Source organism: Aristolochia californica, unplaced genomic scaffold, assembly GCF_029961685.1.
Source record: "Aristolochia californica isolate CCGP_79_NKW_82.1479 unplaced genomic scaffold, dmAriCali1.0.hap1 SCAF_10, whole genome shotgun sequence".
Taxonomy (NCBI): Eukaryota; Viridiplantae; Streptophyta; class Magnoliopsida; order Piperales; family Aristolochiaceae; genus Aristolochia; species Aristolochia californica.
The window spans coordinates 33352024-33373652 of NW_027181771.1; the positions used below are offsets into that span (position 1 = coordinate 33352024).

Genomic DNA, 21629 nt, shown 5'->3' on the forward strand with positions numbered 1-21629 from the left:
AAATGAAACATTCTGTATTATGGTGATATAAAAGTCTATACAAGGGATCGAACAAAATTCGAGAACAATATAAATGATGGAAATCAGTATAGCTAACAAACTGTATAACGAACCATCTATCTTAATTTATGAACATATTTCCTGAACTGCCTTAATTTCTACTTCGATCGCGACTTCCGTTGCCATTCAAGCCAGCTAGCTGCTGGTACTGCCAGTACTCGCCCAGGAACGTCTTCGCGGCGTCCAAGCTCGGGAAATAGGGTGGTTCCAAGAAGATTTGTGAAAGCTGATCGGATGGCTCCGCGTAAGCGGTACCGTTAATGCTCTCTTTGGCTTCCAAGCTCCCCATCGAGATCACGACCAGTTCCCGGTACCCGAAAAAGAACCTCTTTACAGCCCCTTCGATAGCCTGGAACGCCTGTAATAAATGAAGTTTGCTGAAATCGCTTCTCCGGTGGAACAGATTCATGGCGGCTTCCTGAACCCTGGGCCCTCCCGTGGGGTCCACCTCCACCCCAAGAACCTGCGGAACCTTGTGCCTCAGGTCTTTGGACGATCCCGTCAGATCCAACAACGCCTTGGATCGGAAGCAGAATGACGCCGATCCCGATTCCGATGCTTTGATTGCCAACTGGTTTTTCAGGCGTAGGAAATCATCTGGATCCATCAGAAGGTGAAGGTCTTCAATTTCGACGAGGAGCTTCCATATCCGCTCCAATAACCAGCAATCCTTGGCAGATTTCTCGTATTCTCTTTTCTCGATCCTTTCCTCGACGCGGTCTAGGACCTTCCGCGCTGCGTAAACCCAACATTCCAGAATCTGATATGTGGTGAACAGCGTCTGGTTCTCGAGGTTTTTGAGATCCGAGGGGCACTTCTTGAGGGCGTGGAGATCGGCGGGTCTGCAGATAAGGTCGTACTCGAGGTTGGGCTTCCCGGATAGGTTAGGCTCGCCTATTCCCAGCGTAAACGGCGATCGCTGCATCTGGCACTCGATCGCGAACGCAATTTTGGCGGCAATGTCCTCTGATTTGTGCCACGAGGCAAGGCGCGGCAGCAGGCTCGCCTCGCTGGTGCGGTTCACCACCGAGGTCCCGTTCGGAGCATTCCACACTTGGCTCATGCTCCGGTCGCGCGCCAGGACGCCGTTCGTGTTACTGAGGTCGGCGATGGGCATATCCCCGCGCGTCTCTACGTCGCTGCTCTCCTCCTCGCAGATGGTCCCGATGAGTTCAATCTGGTGCAGAGCCAGGGCCTCCAGTCGCCGTTTCCACTCGTGCTGGTTGGCGTACGGTCGCGTATCTGATAAGACAAGGGAAACGAAACGAAACGTAATCTCTAGTCCTTGCAACGCCGGCCGGATCAGCGACCCTGATTTCCAGTCGGGGAAATCCCTGCCACTCCAAAGCTTGGACAACTCGGGAAGGCGCACGTATTGCTCGTACGCCAACGTCGCCGCGGTGCTCGCAGGTAGATAATCACCTACACGGGCGGAGGGCGGAACTGGGTACCGGGATTTATCCGAAAGCTTGGGCGATTTGGGAGTTATCATCTTCGCTTTCCAATCCAAATCAACCATTTTTCGGTGGACAATCTAGTAGCTCGAAATAGAAGCAATCAACGGAAGAGGAAGACGGTATCTTCCCGAAGAAGAAAAGGCTGTCGCTGGAGAAAGAAGAAACTTTAATTTTAGGTCCCGTTCAAGAGATGAAATGAGAGAGTCTGGTATTTATAGGGATGCCCAGGATTTCCTCGAAGGCGTCTGCTACGAAGGCGCCTTGGTCTATCGGGAGAATTTCCAAGTCTGCGATGGTGAAGAAAAAAACGGAAAAAAAAGAAAAACGAGGGAGCTTATCCATTTACCTAACCCAACACGCCACTCTTCTACGAGACCGCTGTATTCTTCTGTAAAGGATGTAACTACCAAAAGTGCCCTTTGTCGATAACCCTGCAATCTCATCAGTGGCAGCGTGGGGGAGAGTCGTCTTTGATTAATCCAGATTTTCAAAAATCATTTAAGCAAACCTCGTTGGTAAGGTCTCCCTTGGGATGCTTCCCCTGCTTTCCACGGTCGGTCGTCGTTGAAAAGTCGTACAACCCATGGCTGGCTCGGTTGGCCGGTCTCTGCCGTCTGCGCCGTGTTTTGTCAAACTTACCGTCTCTCCATGGCTCTGAATAAATTCGAAAGGATAATCTCGCACAGTATCATTAAAATATGTTCTCTTAGTTGGAGAATCCCATGTTTCGGGCCAAGCGACAGACATCGACGTCGACATCAGTCGAGGATTAGAGATAAGCCTCCGAGGTTCTTGATTATGAAAATATTCGCTTTTACTGCTTCAAAGACGGTTTTCCATTGATCCTTTTTAGAAACGGGTAGGGGTAAAGCCGGAAACGGAGAAGGGCTCGGCATGGCCACCTGAAAAACCCCAGTCTGACGCAGTTATCGTTAAAGATTAAGTCCCCGATATCGCAGTAAAGGGTTACGCTCGTCTTTTTGGCAAAGAAACCAGTGATCGATTTAGGATAAGGTTCTTCGCCCCTTTGTTTGAGACATTTTCCTGGCTAACCGTTGGCCGATGGCGGCGCAGCTGGATTCCATCTCTCAAGACTCCGCAACTACCGCTGTCCAAACAGTCTTTTACTCATTTCAACTAACGTGATCTCGACACGTGGCAATCGTGGAGCCATCTCCGGTGGCCGTAGTGCCGTCCAACTCCGCGCCGCTGCTTAAAGCCAAGAGCTTAACACCGCGTCTGGCGCCTTGTGGTGTGCCAGATTGTTTGTTCGACGCGTGGCATGACCTCCCATGCGGTTGGATTACCGGTCGTATTTCTCTATACCACACACCTGTCCAGACAGTAGGTGTTGTAGTTGAACCGGTGGAGCGGCTAAGGCTGTTGATCGGATACGAACACTTGGACGGCCTTGATGATCTAGGCTGCTCGTTTAGCTTCCAAGGTTCGCCGGAGTGGGACGCGTCTCCGGTTGTTTCTTCCTTTCTTACCCATGTTGACGCGTCGACCGGGCTGTCGGTAGTTTGCCTTTGGAGAAGGTCAAAATTACTGTATTGGTCAGTCGATCAAAAGAGGGGTCGTCGCGGATTTACGCAAGGATGCACGGAGCTGGAAGGTTATTTGTGTAAATCCGCATTTCGGAATCGGCGGCTTGAAGGATTGGGGCGGAGCTGTCAGGTTTTGCACATCAGCTGTCACGTGTCAGGAAACATAGGCGTTAGGGAAATGGTAGTGTGAGGGTCACATGCGCTGCTGGACCTCAACTGAGCAGCCCCTAAATTCTGGGTCCTACACTCTTCTCGTTGACGATGCCTCTAGTGAAGGAAAAACCAGTTTCAGAAAAAAAAAAAACCACATAAATCTCTGTCGTCATCGTCTTTCATTCTCACCATAAAGATTAATTGGCAGAGTCGCGTGGAGTAGTTAATTCGGCGAGTCACGTTCTGGAGTCTCGCCTCACCACTAAGAAAAGAAGAAAGAATCGACTTCCACTAAGATTCGTAGGCGTTCCCCCAACCTCCAGCCCATTTTTAGATGGTCGTTGACGCCCCTAACCGAGGATAGGGAACTAAGAGACGGAGTGGCGATAAAGGTTACAAATTCCAATCATCAAGCTCGTAGATAAAACGAATCAATGATCTTATCTTACTGCGGTGATCTTATCTAATCAGAGGAGGAAGGAGAGAATGTCCGCATCCAAAATTTTAGAAGTCACTTCACTCGTTTCCAAACGATGTGACTTTCTTACGGAAAAAGAAAAGATGGGGAAGTGCGGTAGGAATGCAAGGAGGGAGCTCGATGGCAGTTCTGACTTTTCCTGGGAGCCTTTTTTTGCAGTTTCATATGTGTGGGAAAACTGTTTCTCTTTTGTTCAGTTCTGGACTCTTCTGTGCAGTTCTTTTAGTTAATCTTTCTACGCACTTCCTAGTTTAATAATTTAAGATCTTGGAGTGGATTCGAATCGTGTCGTCTAAGAATCCGAGCTTGCTTTAGATTGGGCAGGCACCGACGTTGGGAAACCTTAACTTTGTTTGATTTGGACTTCAGAGCTTCTATCAGTTTCAACCATGTCTAATGGAGTAAGAACTCTTGTACTCACAGCTCGTAGTTAAGTCCATTCCTGGAGTCGAGTTTGTAATTGTTGGCAGGGGAGAACCCGTCATTTCACCCCTTAATAGGGCTATATGAAACGTTTAATCCCAAGTTCACTACCCAATGGCTGCTATCGTCGATACGAGGCAAACCCATCTAAACTGATTAGTGCAGATTCGAAGTAGAATTAATGGATTCACTCAGTTGAGCTCGAGCTTTCCGTTTTTTTGCCGTCATAGTTACTTTCGTGCTCCGATCGTACTGATTTTTGGCGATTGAATGGCACAATGCAAACAACGTAGCAGATGGAGATCGTGCATTGGATCGCTTATAAAAGAGTTTAATTCTTTCATCGATTTACAGTTGGTTACAGAACCGTAGACGTAATATATTCTCACATGAGCTATGGGGATCTCTTTTTCTTTTCTATATGCTTTGACAAAATCAGCAAGACAAGCTAGCTAAGATTCGAGTGTTTTGGAAGCGGAGACATCTACAAGGGAACTGATAACTTGTAAAAAATAAGAAAACAAATCATAGAATTTGACGGCTTTAATTTGGAAGCTGGTAACCCTAGTCCAAGAGGGTGCGAGCATTATCGAAATAACTTTCATGTTCGTCCATGATAAGCCTTTGTAACGAGGTTTCAACCAGTTCGTAACAGGTTTCAAAAATTTGGTACGACTGCGGTAATGTAATTCGACAACTGTCGGCCTCTGCCGAGTCGAAGATTGTGGCGGGAGATGACATTCTCGAAGCCGGAATGTTGAACTCTTCTCTGCTGACTAGAATTCCCAATATATTGTCGAAGCAGAGCAATGGAGCACCTCAGTTGACCAACGATAGGGGAAGAGGGGGTGGGTGGATCGCCGACCCCTCTCGATATTCTTTCGACCAATGATAGTAAGAACAATTTGATGTGTTCATTTTCTCAAATAATCAAATTGGTAAATGCCCAAGCTGAATCAATACCTCAAAATGACCGTACCATCAGCCGTCTGATCTAATCAACGGTCAATGTTCAAACGAGCCAAACCGGTTTTCTTTTCCATCCGTAGTCTTCTTCCCGCCAGATGCAGAAGAGAATCGCTTTCTCCGTCCCTCTTCGGCTAATTTCTCTTCCCCCCCTGTTTCCTTCCCTCCCAGGCACACCAGCAATCCTCCTCTGCTGCTCGCATTCTCCATCTCGTTAGTCAGTCGCACGTTGCCCATCATCCCTGCCTCCTATTGGTATTTTGAAGAATAGCAGCCCGCGAGAGGATCAAATAACCCAGATTGTTTCCAATTTCATTAGGTATCAGTGTTGGACAATTGATGTTTATGATTTTTGCAGTCCATATGTCATTTAGCCTCCTAATATTTTGGCTTGCCTAAAGAACCTGGAATTGCCTAAGCGAATTAAGGAAAATGGTATCTCTGCGTCTTCCCACCAGAGTCAGTTCAACGGTGATTCACCTCTGAAGCAGAAGAAAACCAGGTCCAAAGTGGTTGCTCAGGAGGACTTGCCCTTTCTGAGACGGAGATCACCCCGAGAATGTGTAAATGGAAACCTAGCCGCCCAACTGAATGTGAGTTTTGTTGACGAATTTTGCGTGTTTTGGTTCTAACTTATATTTTGCTGATGTATTCTATTTGATCCACAAGAATTCTCTAAAGAGTTGAAAAATCTATGTACAAATTTGGCAGTCACCAAAATCCCCAATGTCACTTTCTGGGCGTCCACGTAAGAAATGTAATGATGTTGTGAAATCGAAGGACATCCAGCTGAAAAGATTTTTTACTACGGCAGGCACCTAGTGATTATAGTCTGCTGGCTTTTTCACCAAGTCAAAGGAAGTCACCTCGAAGTGGAGGTCAAAATGGGGACTTGAATATAATTTTTGGTTTTTAACATCTTCATGTATTTGATTTATTTTTCATGAAAACATCCCTGTTCAGAAATTTGTTGAACTTGGTTAAACATATAATATTCAGATTTCTGGAAGTGGACCTGGACAAATCACCACATAGAATATTATCAGATCAGTTCTCCCAGAAGTCAAAATGGAATCCTAAAGGTAGCTATCATTGATTATGCCTTCCTCATTCTGTAGTTTCCTTTTTTAAAGACCTACATTTTATTATGGCTTTTATTCTTGATAATGGATCAGCAATCTGTTTCATACACCCTGTTTTATTGGGCATATAGCTTTATGCAGCTTTAATTTATAGCTTCAGTGTCCGTTCATCAAAGGTTTGTCCTTCCAATATAATTTCACAAAGTCCTGATCATTTGTAGCTATATTATATATTTGTCTCAATTGGACTGCCTTAATTTTTTGAAGATTCTGCTCAGACGCATGTGTTGAAGGAAGCCTTGCATTTATCAGTAGCTCATTTATCTATAGTTTGCCGAGAGGAAGAGCAGAAAGGAGCGTTTGAGTTCTGCCAGCATTGCATTGAGAAGGAGAGCGGAGGTAGCTTATATGTAGGTGGATGTCCTGGAACTGGGAAGACTTTGTCTGTAGAACTACTTCATGAACCTTGAATGAATGGTGACTACTTGTACCTTGTTCCAATTCTTTTCTCAATTTTCTCTATTTCTGATCTTCTAGTAATAATTTTATGTTTTGAATCAAATGTGCAGGAAGGATTTAAGCTTCCAGATATGATGAGCATAAATTGCACTTCACTTGTTAGTAGTTCTGAAAATTTTGAAAAGTTACTGAATGTTTACTACCAAGAAAGATATTTTTTTTTAAAAATTCTTGTTGGTCAATTATAATGTGATAGCAACCATTTATTGACTTGAGATAGTGGAAAGATACCTTCCATGGAAAAAAAACCCATCATGCTTGTGCACCTCTCAAGTACCTGCTGGATTCGTTCTTTCAAAAGATGCCACCATCTGTTGGAAAGATGATGTAAGAAACATCTTAGAAATATATATTTGCAATCTTAAATTTTATTTTTTTCATACACCCTATCTACTTATTTATGAGTTTGATGTAAACAGGGAGATGATTGTTGATGAGATGGATTACTAAATAACCAAGGATCAGGCTGTGCTTCAAGATCTTTTCATGCTCACGACGCTTCCATTTTCCAATTCATATTATTAGGTACACTTATTAGATAAGAGATCTTGCAAGAGATGCTCAATTACTAACACTTTGGAGCTTATTCTCCCTAGTTTACATTCCTCCACAAACAACTGTGCACTAATAAGAATCATCAATGGTGCTTTTTTTGCAGGAATAGCAAACGCTATAGACTTAGCAGATCGCTTTCTTCCAAAACTTCAGTCCTTGAATTGTGAGTTCACCCTTACACACATCTTTTAGATATGCTCAAGGTAGATCAAGTTCTTTAATTGAACAAAGACCCCAACATGTGGAAGCTATTCAAAAGAATAGTCTTTGGGGATGAATTTAGGAGCTCCCAATCTGCAGAAATTGAACAATTACAAGCATTCTTGCATCCACTCATAAGGAATCTCTATGGTGGAGTTCAGGGGAAGAGATGATCTCCATGAACAAACCCAATCCCTGCCCCTGCGGGAGCCAGGAGGACAGAGGAATAAAGAGAGATGGATAGATAAATCCTTGTACAAAATAATCTCAACATGTTATTGATGTCATGTTTTTCCTTGTGGTGTCAGGCAAGCCAATGCTTGTAACTTTCCGTGCTTACTCCAAGGAACAGATAATCAAGATACTTCGAAGACTCATGGTAATTCATATACTCCAGTTTTCACATACTTGGACTATGTGATTCTCCATCTGTTTCCAACTTCAATCACGTTTTTAGCATGTCATTTACCAAATGTAGGTGATTGATTGGCTATCTGACTAGTTTCCTGCACATACGTTGTCAGCCATTATATATCAGGGGTTAGTGTGTTAAAATATCCATTGTTGGAAGAAATTTTAGGAATCTTACTACTAAATTATGCATTTGTAGCATAATCACTGAGTTGGCATGATTTTACGTATTATATCTCGTAAGGGATAATAAAGAAGAAATAGAGGGAAGGAGGAAGCTGTTGTCAGTTTGAAGATGACAAAAGAAGACAGGCGGACTCCAGCTTGTATCATTCAATAAATTGCAGGAAGAAGGGTAGAAGCCAGATCTGCTAACACCCACTGTATCTGACCACCTCTGTTAGGCGAGCAAGTGAAAGTAGAGAGGGGAGGAGTGGCAAGATCTAGAGCTGCAGACATTCCTACTGGTTGTTGCCATGGCAGCAGCAACCAGATTTGGGTGGTGACTCAAGGGGAGAGAAAGGAAGTGAAATAGGCAAAAGTGGAATTCCATTGAATTGGAAGTTTGGAAGTTTGAAGAACATTTAAGGCACTTTCAACTAAATTCACCATCCCCTATGGCCTTGTTTAACTTTTAATGCAATTAAATGTTTTCTGCTTTGAAGTTAAATACATGCAATTTCTTCTGATTACCTAACATATGAGGATCAAAGAGTTTTTGGATTTTTAGAAAAGGAGTTGTTCTTTCGAAGTTAAAAACATGCTATTGATTCCTTTGCTTTTTGTTCTTTCACTTCAACAGGCACTTCAATCAGGTGCATTTCAACCTCAAGCATTAAAACTCTGTGCTAGAGTAAGTTCATTTTGTTTTCTCTTTTTTTTGCTATAAGTTTAATTTTCTTTTCTCTCTCCCAATGCTTACTACATTTTACCCTTGCCACTCTTCCTTATTAAACAAAGAAATAAATCATGGTATGCACAACTTGCTTGATTTATGTTTGTGTCCCTTGCACATTTACACTGATAGACACTGTGAATCCTATGAATGATTAAAAGCTTAAATTTTACTCCATATTAAATACAGTTAACAACTCCTTTCAAAATGATTAGATGAAATTAGGATTTTTTTTCTGACCAAGTGTCTACTCAAAACTGTCCTAGAAGCTATAAAGAGGGTTACGCACGCGCGCGCGCGCGCTTGTGTGTGTGTGTGTGTGTGTGTGTGTGTGTGAGAGAGAGAGAGAGAGAGAGAGAGAGAGAGAGAGAGAGGAGAGAGAGAGAGAGAGAGAGAGAGAGAGAGAGAGAGAGAGAGAGAGAGAGAGAGAGAGAGAGAGAGAGAGATGAGAGAGAGGAGAGAGAGAGAGAGAGAGAGAGAGAGAGAGAGAGAGAGAGAGAGAGAGAGAGAGAGAGAGAGAGAGAGAGAGAGAGAGAGAGAGAGAGAGAGAGAGATCTAGTTTTATTTGGATCTAAGATTAGAAAAGATCTAGTGCTTATTACTTGGGAAGAGGATTCCTAACCTCAGTAAGTCATTTTAAGATGGACGTGACTGCAACTTTACCTCTAAGAAATGTAGAATCTTTCCCAGCCCAAACCAGCGTTGGACTGTTTTTGTGCAGCAATTTTTCACATTCTTTATAGCTAACCTGAGATGTGAAACACATGTATAGTCATTGGCCAATGTGGCGTTTTACCCACTAACACTCCCCACCTATAAGTCTGATAACCTAGCTCAAGAGTCGGAGACATACATGAGTCAATTGGGACAGATATGGCCATGTAGAGTATACATGTGAACCACTAAACAGAAGTAGATAGGCTTGGACTACCTATTATTAAAATATCAGTTCAGGGGTATTTTGGTTATTTAAATATTTTATAACTTTATCTTATATGATGTCTGTTAGGTAAGCAATGTCTTCATATGCCTATGGTTCAATTTTCATTCATTTTAGAGGTGAATTCTAGGAGATATGTAAGTTTCTGTCATGAGGGCATTTTAATCTTTTATGTAAAAATTACTTAAATCCTGATTAAAAGAAGAGGGAGCGTGCTTTTTCAGGCACAACTCCAAGGCAGCAGCTGCTGCTCCTCTCCAAAGCTCTTCTTCACTTAGTTCTCTTCTTTTCTCATCCAAATCTCTGATTTTTCACCTATAATACAAAGTTCTTCTTTTGGCTATATTACTCTGTGACCGGCTGAATTTGGGAGATCTTTCCAAAGTAATAAGCACATGATCTTTTTAATTCCAAAACAGTGTAAAACTCTCATGACAACTTATCTCACTCTTTGACAACCTGCTTGAGACATAGAACATATGTACAATTACAGAATAGTTGGACTTTTGACTCGTGAACAAAATTAGCATTTTTTCTGACTCTGTTAACCATTTCTGATAACGATTTTCCGTGAATAATGAGAGAATATTGGTGAATTTGCTCGTGCCAGAGAGTGGCTACAGCATCAGGAGATATGAGAAAAGCACTTAGTGTTTGCAGGTTGGTGTTACGTTCTTTGAGATGCTTTCAGTTCTAAATTTTCAGTCTAAACTGACAAATGCTGCATTATATTATGTTCAACCTTTTCTTAGGTTTTTTTCTACTGTATCTATGAATTTGGAATGTTATGGGCCTTTCACCTCAAATTCTTTATTCTTGGTCTATTGTGGAATTTTATGTTGATACTTGACCTTTACTATTGGTTTCAGGACAGCAGTTGTGTTGCTAGAGGCAGAGTTACGGAATCGGGCTAGTTTCAACCTCTCATCAGATTCATCATCTATGGAGTAATTGAGTCCAGCTGATGAAAAATGGTTGCAGCCAGATATGAGAATTGTAGGGTGATGGGTCTTTTTACCATGTTTGCGTCAATTTGTTCATACTTGTTCATGTTACCCTTTTCTGATGGTTATAAATGGTAAATGTCTAAGGAGTCCTGTGTGCATCAATTTTTGTATCCTGGCAACACATTCTTCAGTCTGCCAATAAGGAGTCTGATTCCCTGGCTAAGGAGGGGTGTTTCCTGCTTGTGTCTAATAGTGGGGACTTCCTTCCCTATTGTATCTTAGGTCCTCCGTCCCCCCCTTGTTCTTGGTTTTTTCAGTAATAAAAATGCCAGCAATAATTTTTTTTTTTAAAAAGGTAAATGTTTCTCTGCCAGTGTGCTTTACTTGCATATCTTTTCTGACCCATCTTACTTCATATTTTGTGGAAATGTTGCAGGTAAAGGTAGAACATATGACTCTAGCTTTATCAAAGGCATTTCAATCAGTAGTGGATATTATGCAAACTCTTCCACAGCATCGGCAGGCATGGATGTGAAAATTGATTGAGAGTAGCATGGAGTTCTGGCAAACTAAAGACATCTCATTTTATTAGTGTGATTGTTTTATCTTAAAATGCAGATTATACTTTGCTCATTGGTTAAGCTCTTTGTCAAGGGAGGAAAAGCTACAACTGTTGGTGAGGTGTGCTTTTGGAGATCCATTTTTGCTTTTAAAATTAATGTCACTTCTTTAAAATGCAGAAACTGAAGTTTAGTTTTGTCTTGGTTGCGGTTAAATATATCTTACTTGGATGTATGTAAATTGGTGCAAGTCCCTCCTGTTAACATGTTGGAATTCTCCAACTTGTGTAGAGTTCTCTGTGATCAGGTCTTTGAATCAAATACAAAATTTTCCTCAAGTTTCCGTAGGTTTGTTTTTTATTGATTTTTTCTACTAATACTCTTGCAATTATTTGCTGGTTCATGGGATTCTAAAATTAGGTTCATCTAGAACTGAAGAGTGTAAACTTGAAATTGATGAAGCCGACATCACTTTTGCATTACTGTTACACTGTAATCTTGTCCTTTAATATTACTGTAATAGGATTACATTGAATTTGCGCATTGCATCTAGACCTAGGTGATCAGGATGGGACAGTTTCTTCGCATTGTTTTTAACTTAGATCACTCAATTTTTCGGAATTGCTTTCAAGAATACTTGTCTCAGAATGAATTTCTAACTCTTTTGAAGATTGTGATCTAAGTTATCACACCTTGCCAAACTTGCTGATCTACTTTTTCCCAGTTTCATTTTAAGAACAAGGTCAGTGCCTGTTAGTTGTTACCTACACTATTCAAACACTGGTGCAGCAGGAATTGGTCTTTTCGGTCCCTAAAATCAAGCTAGTTCGACAAGGAAAAAGTTTGATATGGTGTTGGCAGCCATATCCAGCCAAATCAATAGATTTGATCATTTGTGAGATCTTATGATCTTTATAAAGCTTACACAACTGAGCATAGAGGATATTGAACAAGACCATGGTGTTTCAATGACTATCCCTTAGAAGATTTGAGCGATGATCCTGCCAAGAGCTATTCCTTCACTAGTCTTCTTTAGCTACTCAAGAACAGATTTTTCAAGGTTGGGATATTCTTCCATGCAAGATTACCTCGTGTGGAGGATGTCTAGAAGGCATTCAAGATGTAGGTCCCAGAATCCATATAATACTGATAGGATTTGAAATTAAGTTCTGCTTATTAGTGTTCATTCAATGAACTAACTTGATTTCCAATCCCTGCTTCAAAAGACTGATGAGAAATACGAGCTTAATGGATGTATACCAGACTGAAATTCAAGTTTGATTACAAGTTTCTGTAGAATAGCTTTGAAATCAGTCTTCGATCACAAGAGGAACAGAAGATCGTAAAATTTTAAAATTGCTCTGTGAGAACGGAGTTGGTCGACTCATTGACTCGATCTAACTTGGTCTTACTCTATTCTCAAGCAATTCTAGTCCAACTCAGATCTCTCAATGACACCTCGCCTTAATAAGCATGGTCCAAAATACAAACCTAGATGGGTCAACTCATTGTTTTCTCATTCTATGGGTCATCCTTTGACTCATCTCGGTCGACCTAGATTTTAGGGACTAATAATAGAAAATTTTATTTTTTTCTTTGACTAATATTTTCAGTAGAAATTTTTAGAAGCTACAGAAGCATGAAAATCTGGTGATTTTTTGTTCCACGTTCCCGCAATCTTGGGGGCATTGTGTGTCATTATATATATCATGCCTCTTACCACCAGGTTCTTTTCCGAAGCCGCGATTGCTTCCTCGCTGTCTTCTATGCCACAATCTGTCATCAGAATCCGATATAGAGTTTTACTTGTCCGCTTCCTACCATGGCTTCCGCTGGTGTTTCCTCGTACCGAGATCGATCCGCGGGATTCCGTTCGTTGTCAGCGAGATTGTCGAAGGCACTTCTAGCAGAAGTGCATTAGGAAAATAATCATGATTCGTTCACAACAGCTGCTCTCTTATCCCGATCTGAATTCAACGAAAAGGCGTCAAAAATTGGATCAGGGATCTATGACACCTCCAAAATGATCTTCGGTTTGCACAACGTAAATCTCCCTGTCATCTTCCGTATTGATTTTACGGTTTGATTCTTCTTCTCATTTATTCATTTTCCGTTTTTATTTTTATTTTTATTTTTAATGAAGTATTAGTGTTAGCTTATGTGTTGGATATTCAACTGTTTATTTTCTTATTATGGTACGAGTTGCATTCTCTCAAAACAGAACTCTTATATGATACGATTATGCGGAAGCTGCGCTTGGCACGCATCTCCTCTTCTGACTCAAGTATGAGCAGTGAGCTTGGGGCTTCAAAATCAGTATTCATTTTAAATAGTGTTGTTATTCTCATCATGACTCGTCCAGAGAATGCGCTGTTTTGAAGTATAGTTCTTGGAGTAGACAAAATAGTGATGAATATGAAGTTTAAAACTGACCTAATACCTACACTAAATGCATTATCATTGTTCCAGTCGAAAGGACAGAGTATGTAGGCAACATTTCATATTCCATCCGATTATGGTCACTTAATGAAGTACGAAAAAGCTCCTTCATATGCTCCTCATATACTACGAAAATGCATGAAATATTTACTTATTTTTGTTTTATATATTTTTATTTTCGTTCTTAGTTTTCCTCTTACTTGATGGAGCCTATCTTTTCTCACTTATCCTATTTTCTACGTTTCAATTCATTTTCTTTATTGGAGTATCTTGTATGAGGAATTCTTTCAAGTTCACTTTGCTATTTGTCAAGCTCCTTTAATTTTCTAGGTGAAAAAAAAAACATGTTTTGATTTAAATGATACAATCAACGCAGTATCAGCAGGCATAAATTTTTGACCCAGTTCACCTGTTACTGCAAGCATTTGTAATAAAAGGTATCAAAATAACATGGGAATATTTGGAAAAGCCTTGATACAGGTGGCATTTTCTTTGGATGAAAAAAAGGTAAATAATTTGAATTTATATGAAATATTCTGTTAAGAATGTTGACATTGCAAGATAGCAAGATAACAAGAACTATAAGTACATTGAAGGAGAGATCCCTTAGGTTGGAATCTTAGGAGGGACAAATTTTCTTCTTGTACGCAAGCTTGGTAAATTACTTCAATAAGGGTTCAATAATGGAATACCCTTAACTCGGCTGTTATTTCTCATTTAAGGCCACCAAGGAAGCTGCAAACTTGAATATGCTCCAGCCAATTGACTCAGTTAACTACGTGTTAAAACTCCGTTTGGTACTCTTTAACAGAGCTAATATTTTTGAGCTTTGCAAGAAGACAATCAAAACCTTGATATTGGATTGGCCCACCTAACTCCTCCATCTGTCCATACCACTTTCTCTCATACCTATGTCAGGAAACAAGAAAACCCTAGGTTGCTGCTCTAGTAAAGAACCTCGAAGGAAACCAACATCTCAGTTTGGCTCTCTTCCTGAGTCCATATTGAGCCAACAAGAGCAATATGACGAGAATACCTAGGTTAAGATGTTTGACTTCCCAAAAAAATTCAATGCATCCATGAGCAAAAAGTGTCCAGACAAAGGAGTGATAATGAAAAAGAAAGGTAGGAAATGATTTTTATATCATGGAATATCAGATTAGGCAAACCCAAGAGGAGATATGCAATTAGAGCTGTCATGGAGAAGCAGAAGGCATAGCTGATCATTCTCCAGGAAACGAAGGCAGGTACCATGTCTGAAGCTGTCTTAAGGAATCTATGCCACATTCCTCAGCTAGTCTAGATAGCTTTGAACACCATCAAATCAGCTGGCTGCATCTTGGTTATCTGGGATAAGACCGTGTTGGAATTGCTTGATAGCAACTATAATGAATTTCTCTAGCCATCAAATTCAAGGACAAAGAAGTAGGCATTCTCGGTGTCTTGGGGGTGTGTATGGGCCGAGTAGCTACAGGCATCACTCTAAATTGTGGAAGGAGCTTGCTCATGCTCTTGATTCCTGAAACCTTTTTTGGCTTCTTCCAGGGGATCTCAATGCCATCTGCTTTTGTAATGAGAAGTCTTCTCCTACGCCTGTATTACCTCCTCTGTGCGAGGATTTTGTGATATAATCGGTGCATATAGTTTTGAGGAAATCCCTACCTCTAGGAAGACCTTTACGTGGAGCAACATGCGAAGAAATCCAATCCTCTCCAAGCTTGACTAGATTTATGCTGAATCTTCTGCCATGGTGTTGGGGAAGCCGGTCTCTAACCACTGGCTCATCCTTCTTGACACAAAATTGAGCTCTTAGGGTCAAAGGCCATTCCTGTTCGAGAACTGTTGACTGGAACGCAAGGACTGTTATAGGCCTATGGAATCCTTGTGGAAGGATTGCACAGTTATTGTCCCCAAAGGAGTCATTATTGACCCGAAGCTTAAATACATAAAAGCTTAAGTCAGGCACACCTCCTTCTCAGCTCAAGCAAAGGCTCTGCTGCTGCAAATTGATGCGCTGGACCAACTTGAAGAAGGTAGACCCCTCGCCATGTTTGAGTTTTCTGACTGTACTATTGCTTCAAATTCTCTTCAAAATTGGCTTAATCACAATCAAGTCAATGGAAGCAACAAGCTAGATACAGACGGCTGAAAGAAGGGGATGACAATGGTCTTTTTTTCCAGTCCATTGCTTCTGCCAGGTATTGATTTAACAAAATCAACTTGCTTCAAATCGGAGACCAGCTGTCTAGATTGGCGATAAGTGATGACATTTTGAGCTTCTTTACAGGCCTCTACAAGAAGGAATGTCCTAACAAGCCTTTTCTTGAGGGCATTCCACTAGTGAGGCCACCAAGAAGGAGATTGAAGCTGTTGTTACAACAATGCCATTGGACAAGGCACCTGGACCGAACAGGTTCAATGGGGAATTTTTTACAGCTACGTGGTTTTATTGTTGAGGATGTGGAAAAGATGATGGCTGAAGGTTTCAAACATCATATGGTGAAATAGACTGATGTATGCCAACCTAAGAAGAATGGAGGATTGGGCATAAAACAATTCTTGACACAAACTGGGTGCTCCTCACTAAATGGTGTTAGAAGTTGAATACCAGTCAGCCGCTTACTTGGGCCAATTTTGTTACTCAAAAAATGAGGCATTCAAAGGGGTTATAGCAACTTGGAGAGGGCTCTTCCAATCGCCTATCTGCTACCTAGAGATTCATTTTCAGGAATTTTGAGTACTTGTGCCCAAAATATCCATTTTTGTGCTGGTGATGGAAGTAGCATTCAATTTTGGCTTGACCAATGGCTTCTCAATGAACCCTTAAAGACCTGTACCCTTGGCTTTATATCTTGGCCATAAATCAAAACATGTTGCTTGTTAGTTTGATAAACGGTAATAGTCTACAAAATATCAATTGGAGCACTTATTTCTGGACAGAACTCAATGATGTCGAAGCTGATGATATCGGCAATATTGTTCTCCTTCTTGACCAATACTACATCAACCAGTCCAACGTTGACAAGATAATCTGGTGCCTTGACCCAGATGGGAAGTTCTCAGTGGCATCTTGCTATAATCAATTATCACCTTCCGACACCAGTCCTCATTTGGCCGCCTCTAGGTGGTCCCTGTTTGCCACACCTAAAATTAAATTCTTCCTTTGGAGCATGTCACATGGCAAGATCTTAAGCAAAATCATCTTACTACTTCGAGGATCTTAGCCTAAGATCCCGAATGGAATCCCCCATCCCCTGGCGTCCTCAAACTCAACTTCGACGGAAATGCTTTTGGCAATCCAGGTCTGGCCGGCTTTGGTGGGGTTTTTCAAGATCTTGATGGCTTCACTCTCATATCATACTTTGGACCTATAGGTATTTCAGACTCTACCTCTACTAAGCTTATGACCCTCCTACAGGGCCTCATTATTTTCCTTGATCATCTTTCCGGCCCCCTTATAATCGAAGGCAATCCCAAAGTGGTGATAAATTGGTACTCTTTCCCCTTCTTTGAACCTCCCTGGTGGCATTGGACAACCTTCCACGACATTAGGGACATTAATCCCTCTTTTCTTGCTTTTGGACTCATGTTCCGAGACTCCTTGGCTGATTCTCTTGTTTAGTATGGAACCTTCCCTCCAATCTCTTGTTGTAATGGGAACATTCCTTTAATTGTATGTATGTCTCACTTTGCTTAATAAAGTTCACCATTTTCAAAAAAAAAAATCGTCGAAGGCCCCCTTCCCCCACTTGGCATGTTTATTTTGTAGCCTTGTTGATGAATTCATCGATCATGTCCTCATCCACTATAGGTTCTCTTGACAAATATGGAATTTCTTCTTCAACCTTTTTGAAATCTCGTTGTGTTTCCCTAGCTCGCTTAGTGGTCTAATCACTATTGGCATAGGTCTTCCTTTCCCCTCGCTTGGGGAAGCTATGCTTAAGGCTTGACTTGCTTTCATTCCCTCGGTATTTGGTATGAGCGGGACCAGTGACAATTTCAGCAAGTTTCTTCTACCTAGAGTTTGGTTGTGGATAGGATTCTCAATTTATTATCCCTTGGCTTGCCTTGAGTTATTTGATGGCATCCATTGTATTAACCTCAGAAGTAGCCAGGCAAAGGTTGCTACCCTCTCCTACTCTGAGAAAGATCCTCTCCTGGTTGCTCTGGCTGCCTCGGACTTCGATTGCATGAAGCTTAACTTTGACAAGCTTCCGCTTGGCAACCCTGGACTCTCTAGCTTTGGGGAGTCTTTTGGAATGCCTTGGGGAGACACTAGCGTTTTATACTAGCCCCCCTTAGTATTTCTAACTCAACCTCTGCTGAGCTTCAGGTCCTCAGACATGGTTTGCTGATCTTCCAAAGAAAGGGCAACTTCATGTAGAAGGGGATTCTAGTAGTGTCATTGCTTGGGATTCAAGTATCAAGATCCTGCTTGGTGAAAATGGTCTGCCTTTTCTGAAATTTAGAATTTATCTTGTCATGTTGTTTGTAAATGGACTCATGTCTATAGATCTGCCAATTGTTTTACTAATGCCCTCCTCCCCTCCCTCCTTGTCCTCTTGCCTTCGGGCTATTAATAAGAAATGCCTTCTTCCCAAAAAAGAAAAAATTTAAAAAAAATCAATCTGAAGGAAATTCTTTAAAATCTTTCATAGTGATCTAAGTTATATTGATTTTGTTTTTTCTGCAAGCAGCTTCTACACATTCGATTGACCTTAGTTTTAATGGCTGCATGTCTTTCCTTTTTGAACACTGGTTGACCTTTTTAGAGTTTGTTGTAGATATCAAGGATGGGATAGAATACCTAATCAGACTGGATCATAGGAAAATACACAGTCACCTGTGGGATTGGGATTAGGTTAGATTGAGCCAGGAGGCCACGAATCCATGTACAGTTGGAGAACATGTATATTTACAGAGAGTTGTCCAACCCAGATCAAGTAATGATATTTATAGGCTGATTTAGATCAATCTTCCAGGAACATAATATGCTGACGTTAAGAAGACCTTTTATAGTTGTTGGCAGGTTTATCCATTTTCTTTGTTTGTATTTCTTTAAGCTGTGCATGTGGTGATGAAAGTTGATCACTCTATTATGTTGTTTTGATGCTTTTACATCTTACTCAACATTTTCAAATCAGGCAAGGTTGAAGAGAGGTCCCTATCTCAATCGATGGAAGTTTCCTTGCAAGGTACATATACAGAGCAGTTGCGCTTCAAAATGTTGAGTCAACCATTTCTGAGCTTGATGGGATCTTCATGCAGTTGGCGACTATGGTAACACAGCAAGGGGAATTGGCTATCAGATTTCCACATGAACCTTTTTTTGTTTTGCATAAATCAATGTTTGTCTTAATTTATGTCATTCATTTTGTATTCTAAAAGCATGCCTCTTTCTGTACCTCTTAACTCTCCCATTTGTTCGACTTTTTTTTTTTTCCTGATAATCTTGTTTTGCATAATCAAAATAAGGAGCTTGAACATTATGCTTTTAATGACCATATGCAGGATTGACGATAACATGGATGAGTCATTGGCAAATAAGAAAAGTGCTGGTGGTGCTCTTCTGAAGCATCTAAACAGGATATCTTCAAACAGGTGGATTTTAATCAAAATATTTGCAATTTGTGTCCTCTTCCTCTTGGTAAAAAGGTTGTAAAAATTTTTTTCCTGAATTCAGGGAAGTGTGGAGAGAGGAAACCAGAAAAAGACTTCAGGAAAAGCTGGGATCTAATAGGAATACAGGAATATACCAACCTTCACTATATTCCTCTACTGTTCTGTGGAGCATCCTACACTGTATTCTTGTATTGTACTGGGGAGCATGCTATCTAATAGGATCATCAATAGTGTCTTCTTCGTCTTATGATGTAGTACTCAATTATGCTGATTGAGTGATAATGTCATCACATCTTTGGGACCACAACATGGACAAGAATTTGGAATATTAGGACATGGTATATTTGCTTCGGTTGGAATTTATGTATGGGTGGAAACTTCAGAGTGAAGTTTTCCCGGGGAGGCTTTCGGGAATAGGCAGGGGAGGTTGTGCTTGAGGAAAAAGAGTGCAAGTTAGAGAGTGCGGTGAAGTAGGGAATCAATCAAAGAGACAAAAATGAGGGCACTTCTCACCAGTCAACGTCTTTGGCCTAGCTGGTGGGAGGGAGCATGAACATCTTTGCTACATTTTGTTTGAGGCGAGGCTAATTGTTTCAAAGGCATTTGATTCACAGAATGATTTGACAAGTTCATGTGTGGGGCTGATTATTTCTCACAGCTTCTGAAGAACAGTATGCTGCTCACTAATGGTTGTTCAAAAAGCAACATATAGCCGTGGCCCATATAGAGTCTGCAAGTTGTCATCCAGCACATTGTAAAGGCCTCTGGACACGACTCATACAAATCGCAGAGCGTGGTGGGCAGGCATATGGAGACAGCTGCCACTGAATCCTGTTTGCAGATCTTCTAAAACGATCAACCACAAACTGCTGTGACCTTGAAGTCGTAGGAATTAGTGGGACACTAGGGAGCCCAGGAACGCCCGTCAACATTTTTCAGGTATCACTTCAGATTCCGCATTCTGAATGTCTAGGAGAAGTGGATCTGAGTCCTTACTCCTTATAAGTAACGTCATCTCTCTTGGCACTTCTATTTGGGAATCTGATCGTAACTTCGTCAAGGGGTTATCATTCCAATAAAGATCGACTTCCCGGTAATTTCCACATGTAGCCATCGTTTTAGGGGTAAGAAACTATCAGCCTCCAGATTTGAGAATCTCTCCCTCTCAACTTGGATACTCTTTTCCGAGGGCCAGGTAGAGTGGTTAGTGGTGATTGACTTTCTCGTTTGTGAATCTCTTTTCAACTCCACTGAGTGCATATTAGGTTTCTTACTGTCTGCCATAATAAGCTTCCGATCCCAACCACTTCCAAGGAGAGGCACTGGTGGAGAAAAGGATGGCGAAGAAAAAGAAAGCCCAACCATGGACTCGTTTCCGGACTTGCCAACTTTCAGGTTTTAACGTCTGAAAAACATGGGAAACCACCACCGTTCTATCAATCATAATGGAGGAGCAGATGTTCACGTTCATCTTCTTATTTGGAATTGAAAAGATGGTTGAATTGATTGATACCCGATTCCGATTCAATCAAGGTCAGATGGTTAGTAGTCCGTCGGTCTCCTTGAAAACCTTGTTGTATCATATCTAGGATATTAGTGACGTCTTCTGGAATCTGCCTGCAAAATTTAAGGTCAATTAGAATTTTAGACGAAAGAGGAAAAAAGGAGAACAACCACAAGATAGTTCAGACGAATAGTAACTGTGGATTTTCGTCATTCCTTAATGCTAAAAGAGCAACAGGAGAAAAACTAAATGAGGTCAGAAGAAAAGAACTGAACTGAATGAAGCCCAAAAAAAAAAAAAAAAAAACGAACCAATAATTTGAGATGGTGAATCTTATCGCATATCCTGTGGAGATCCCACCACGAGCTCTCAACAGTCAAAGAAACTAGGAGTTGCCAAAGGGTCTCTGGCCTTGAATACGTGATGTGTTTCACCCCCACGTGCAGCCTGGCAAGTTGCAATTATGTGATGGAATTGGATCGGCGGATCTAAGGTCTATAAATCCGCTGGGCCACCACATTGGCACCTCAAGCCAAACGAAGATCTTGTCCGCTTGCCCTGACCGGACCCACATCGGCTCCTCATCCATCGAAACACTTCTGGCTCAATATCTTCATTTATCCTCCTAGTTTTTGCTCGAGCCTTGACTGGACTTGCGGGACCTATCGGATCGAAGGTTAGAACAAGACGTACAAGTTCACATGCGACACGGGCCCACACGAGACCGAAAAGCATCTCACACCCACTCGGCATTACTCCCTTTATGCCTCGCATGAACCCAAAAATCCAAATCTACGTAGCTGCCTAGATGAGACCGAAAACCCACCCTTTATTAGGATTTCCTTTTCCTTGGACCGTAAAAAGGAATCT

General features: G+C 41.4%; 3 protein-coding genes across 3 annotated transcripts; 2 read left to right on the forward strand and 1 right to left on the reverse strand.

Annotated features, from left to right (window-relative positions):
* On the reverse strand, positions 1-1747 carry LOC137942535 (nematode resistance protein-like HSPRO2). The gene has a single exon (XM_068788228.1). It carries the CDS (start codon positions 1577-1579, stop codon positions 152-154), a length of 1428 nt encoding a protein of 475 aa, XP_068644329.1. The 5' UTR covers positions 1580-1747; the 3' UTR covers positions 1-151.
* A 4484-nt stretch (positions 1748-6231) lies between these two features.
* Positions 6232-11414, forward strand: LOC137943141 (uncharacterized). Its single transcript, XM_068788836.1, has 9 exons — positions 6232-6265; positions 6434-6565; positions 7124-7210; positions 7344-7403; positions 7750-7820; positions 8655-8705; positions 10298-10347; positions 10557-10683; positions 11071-11414. The coding sequence occupies exons 1-8, from the start codon at positions 6232-6234 to the stop codon at positions 10636-10638; spliced, it is 567 nt and encodes a 188-aa protein (XP_068644937.1). The 3' UTR covers positions 10639-10683; positions 11071-11414.
* On the forward strand, positions 11086-19741 carry LOC137943142 (uncharacterized). Its single transcript, XM_068788837.1, has 8 exons — positions 11086-11157; positions 11253-11315; positions 11375-11426; positions 11615-11686; positions 13144-13274; positions 18794-18939; positions 19142-19234; positions 19317-19741. Exons 1-8 carry the CDS (start codon positions 11086-11088, stop codon positions 19528-19530), a joined length of 843 nt encoding a protein of 280 aa, XP_068644938.1. The 3' UTR covers positions 19531-19741.
* The last annotated feature ends 1888 nt before the right edge of the window (positions 19742-21629 follow it).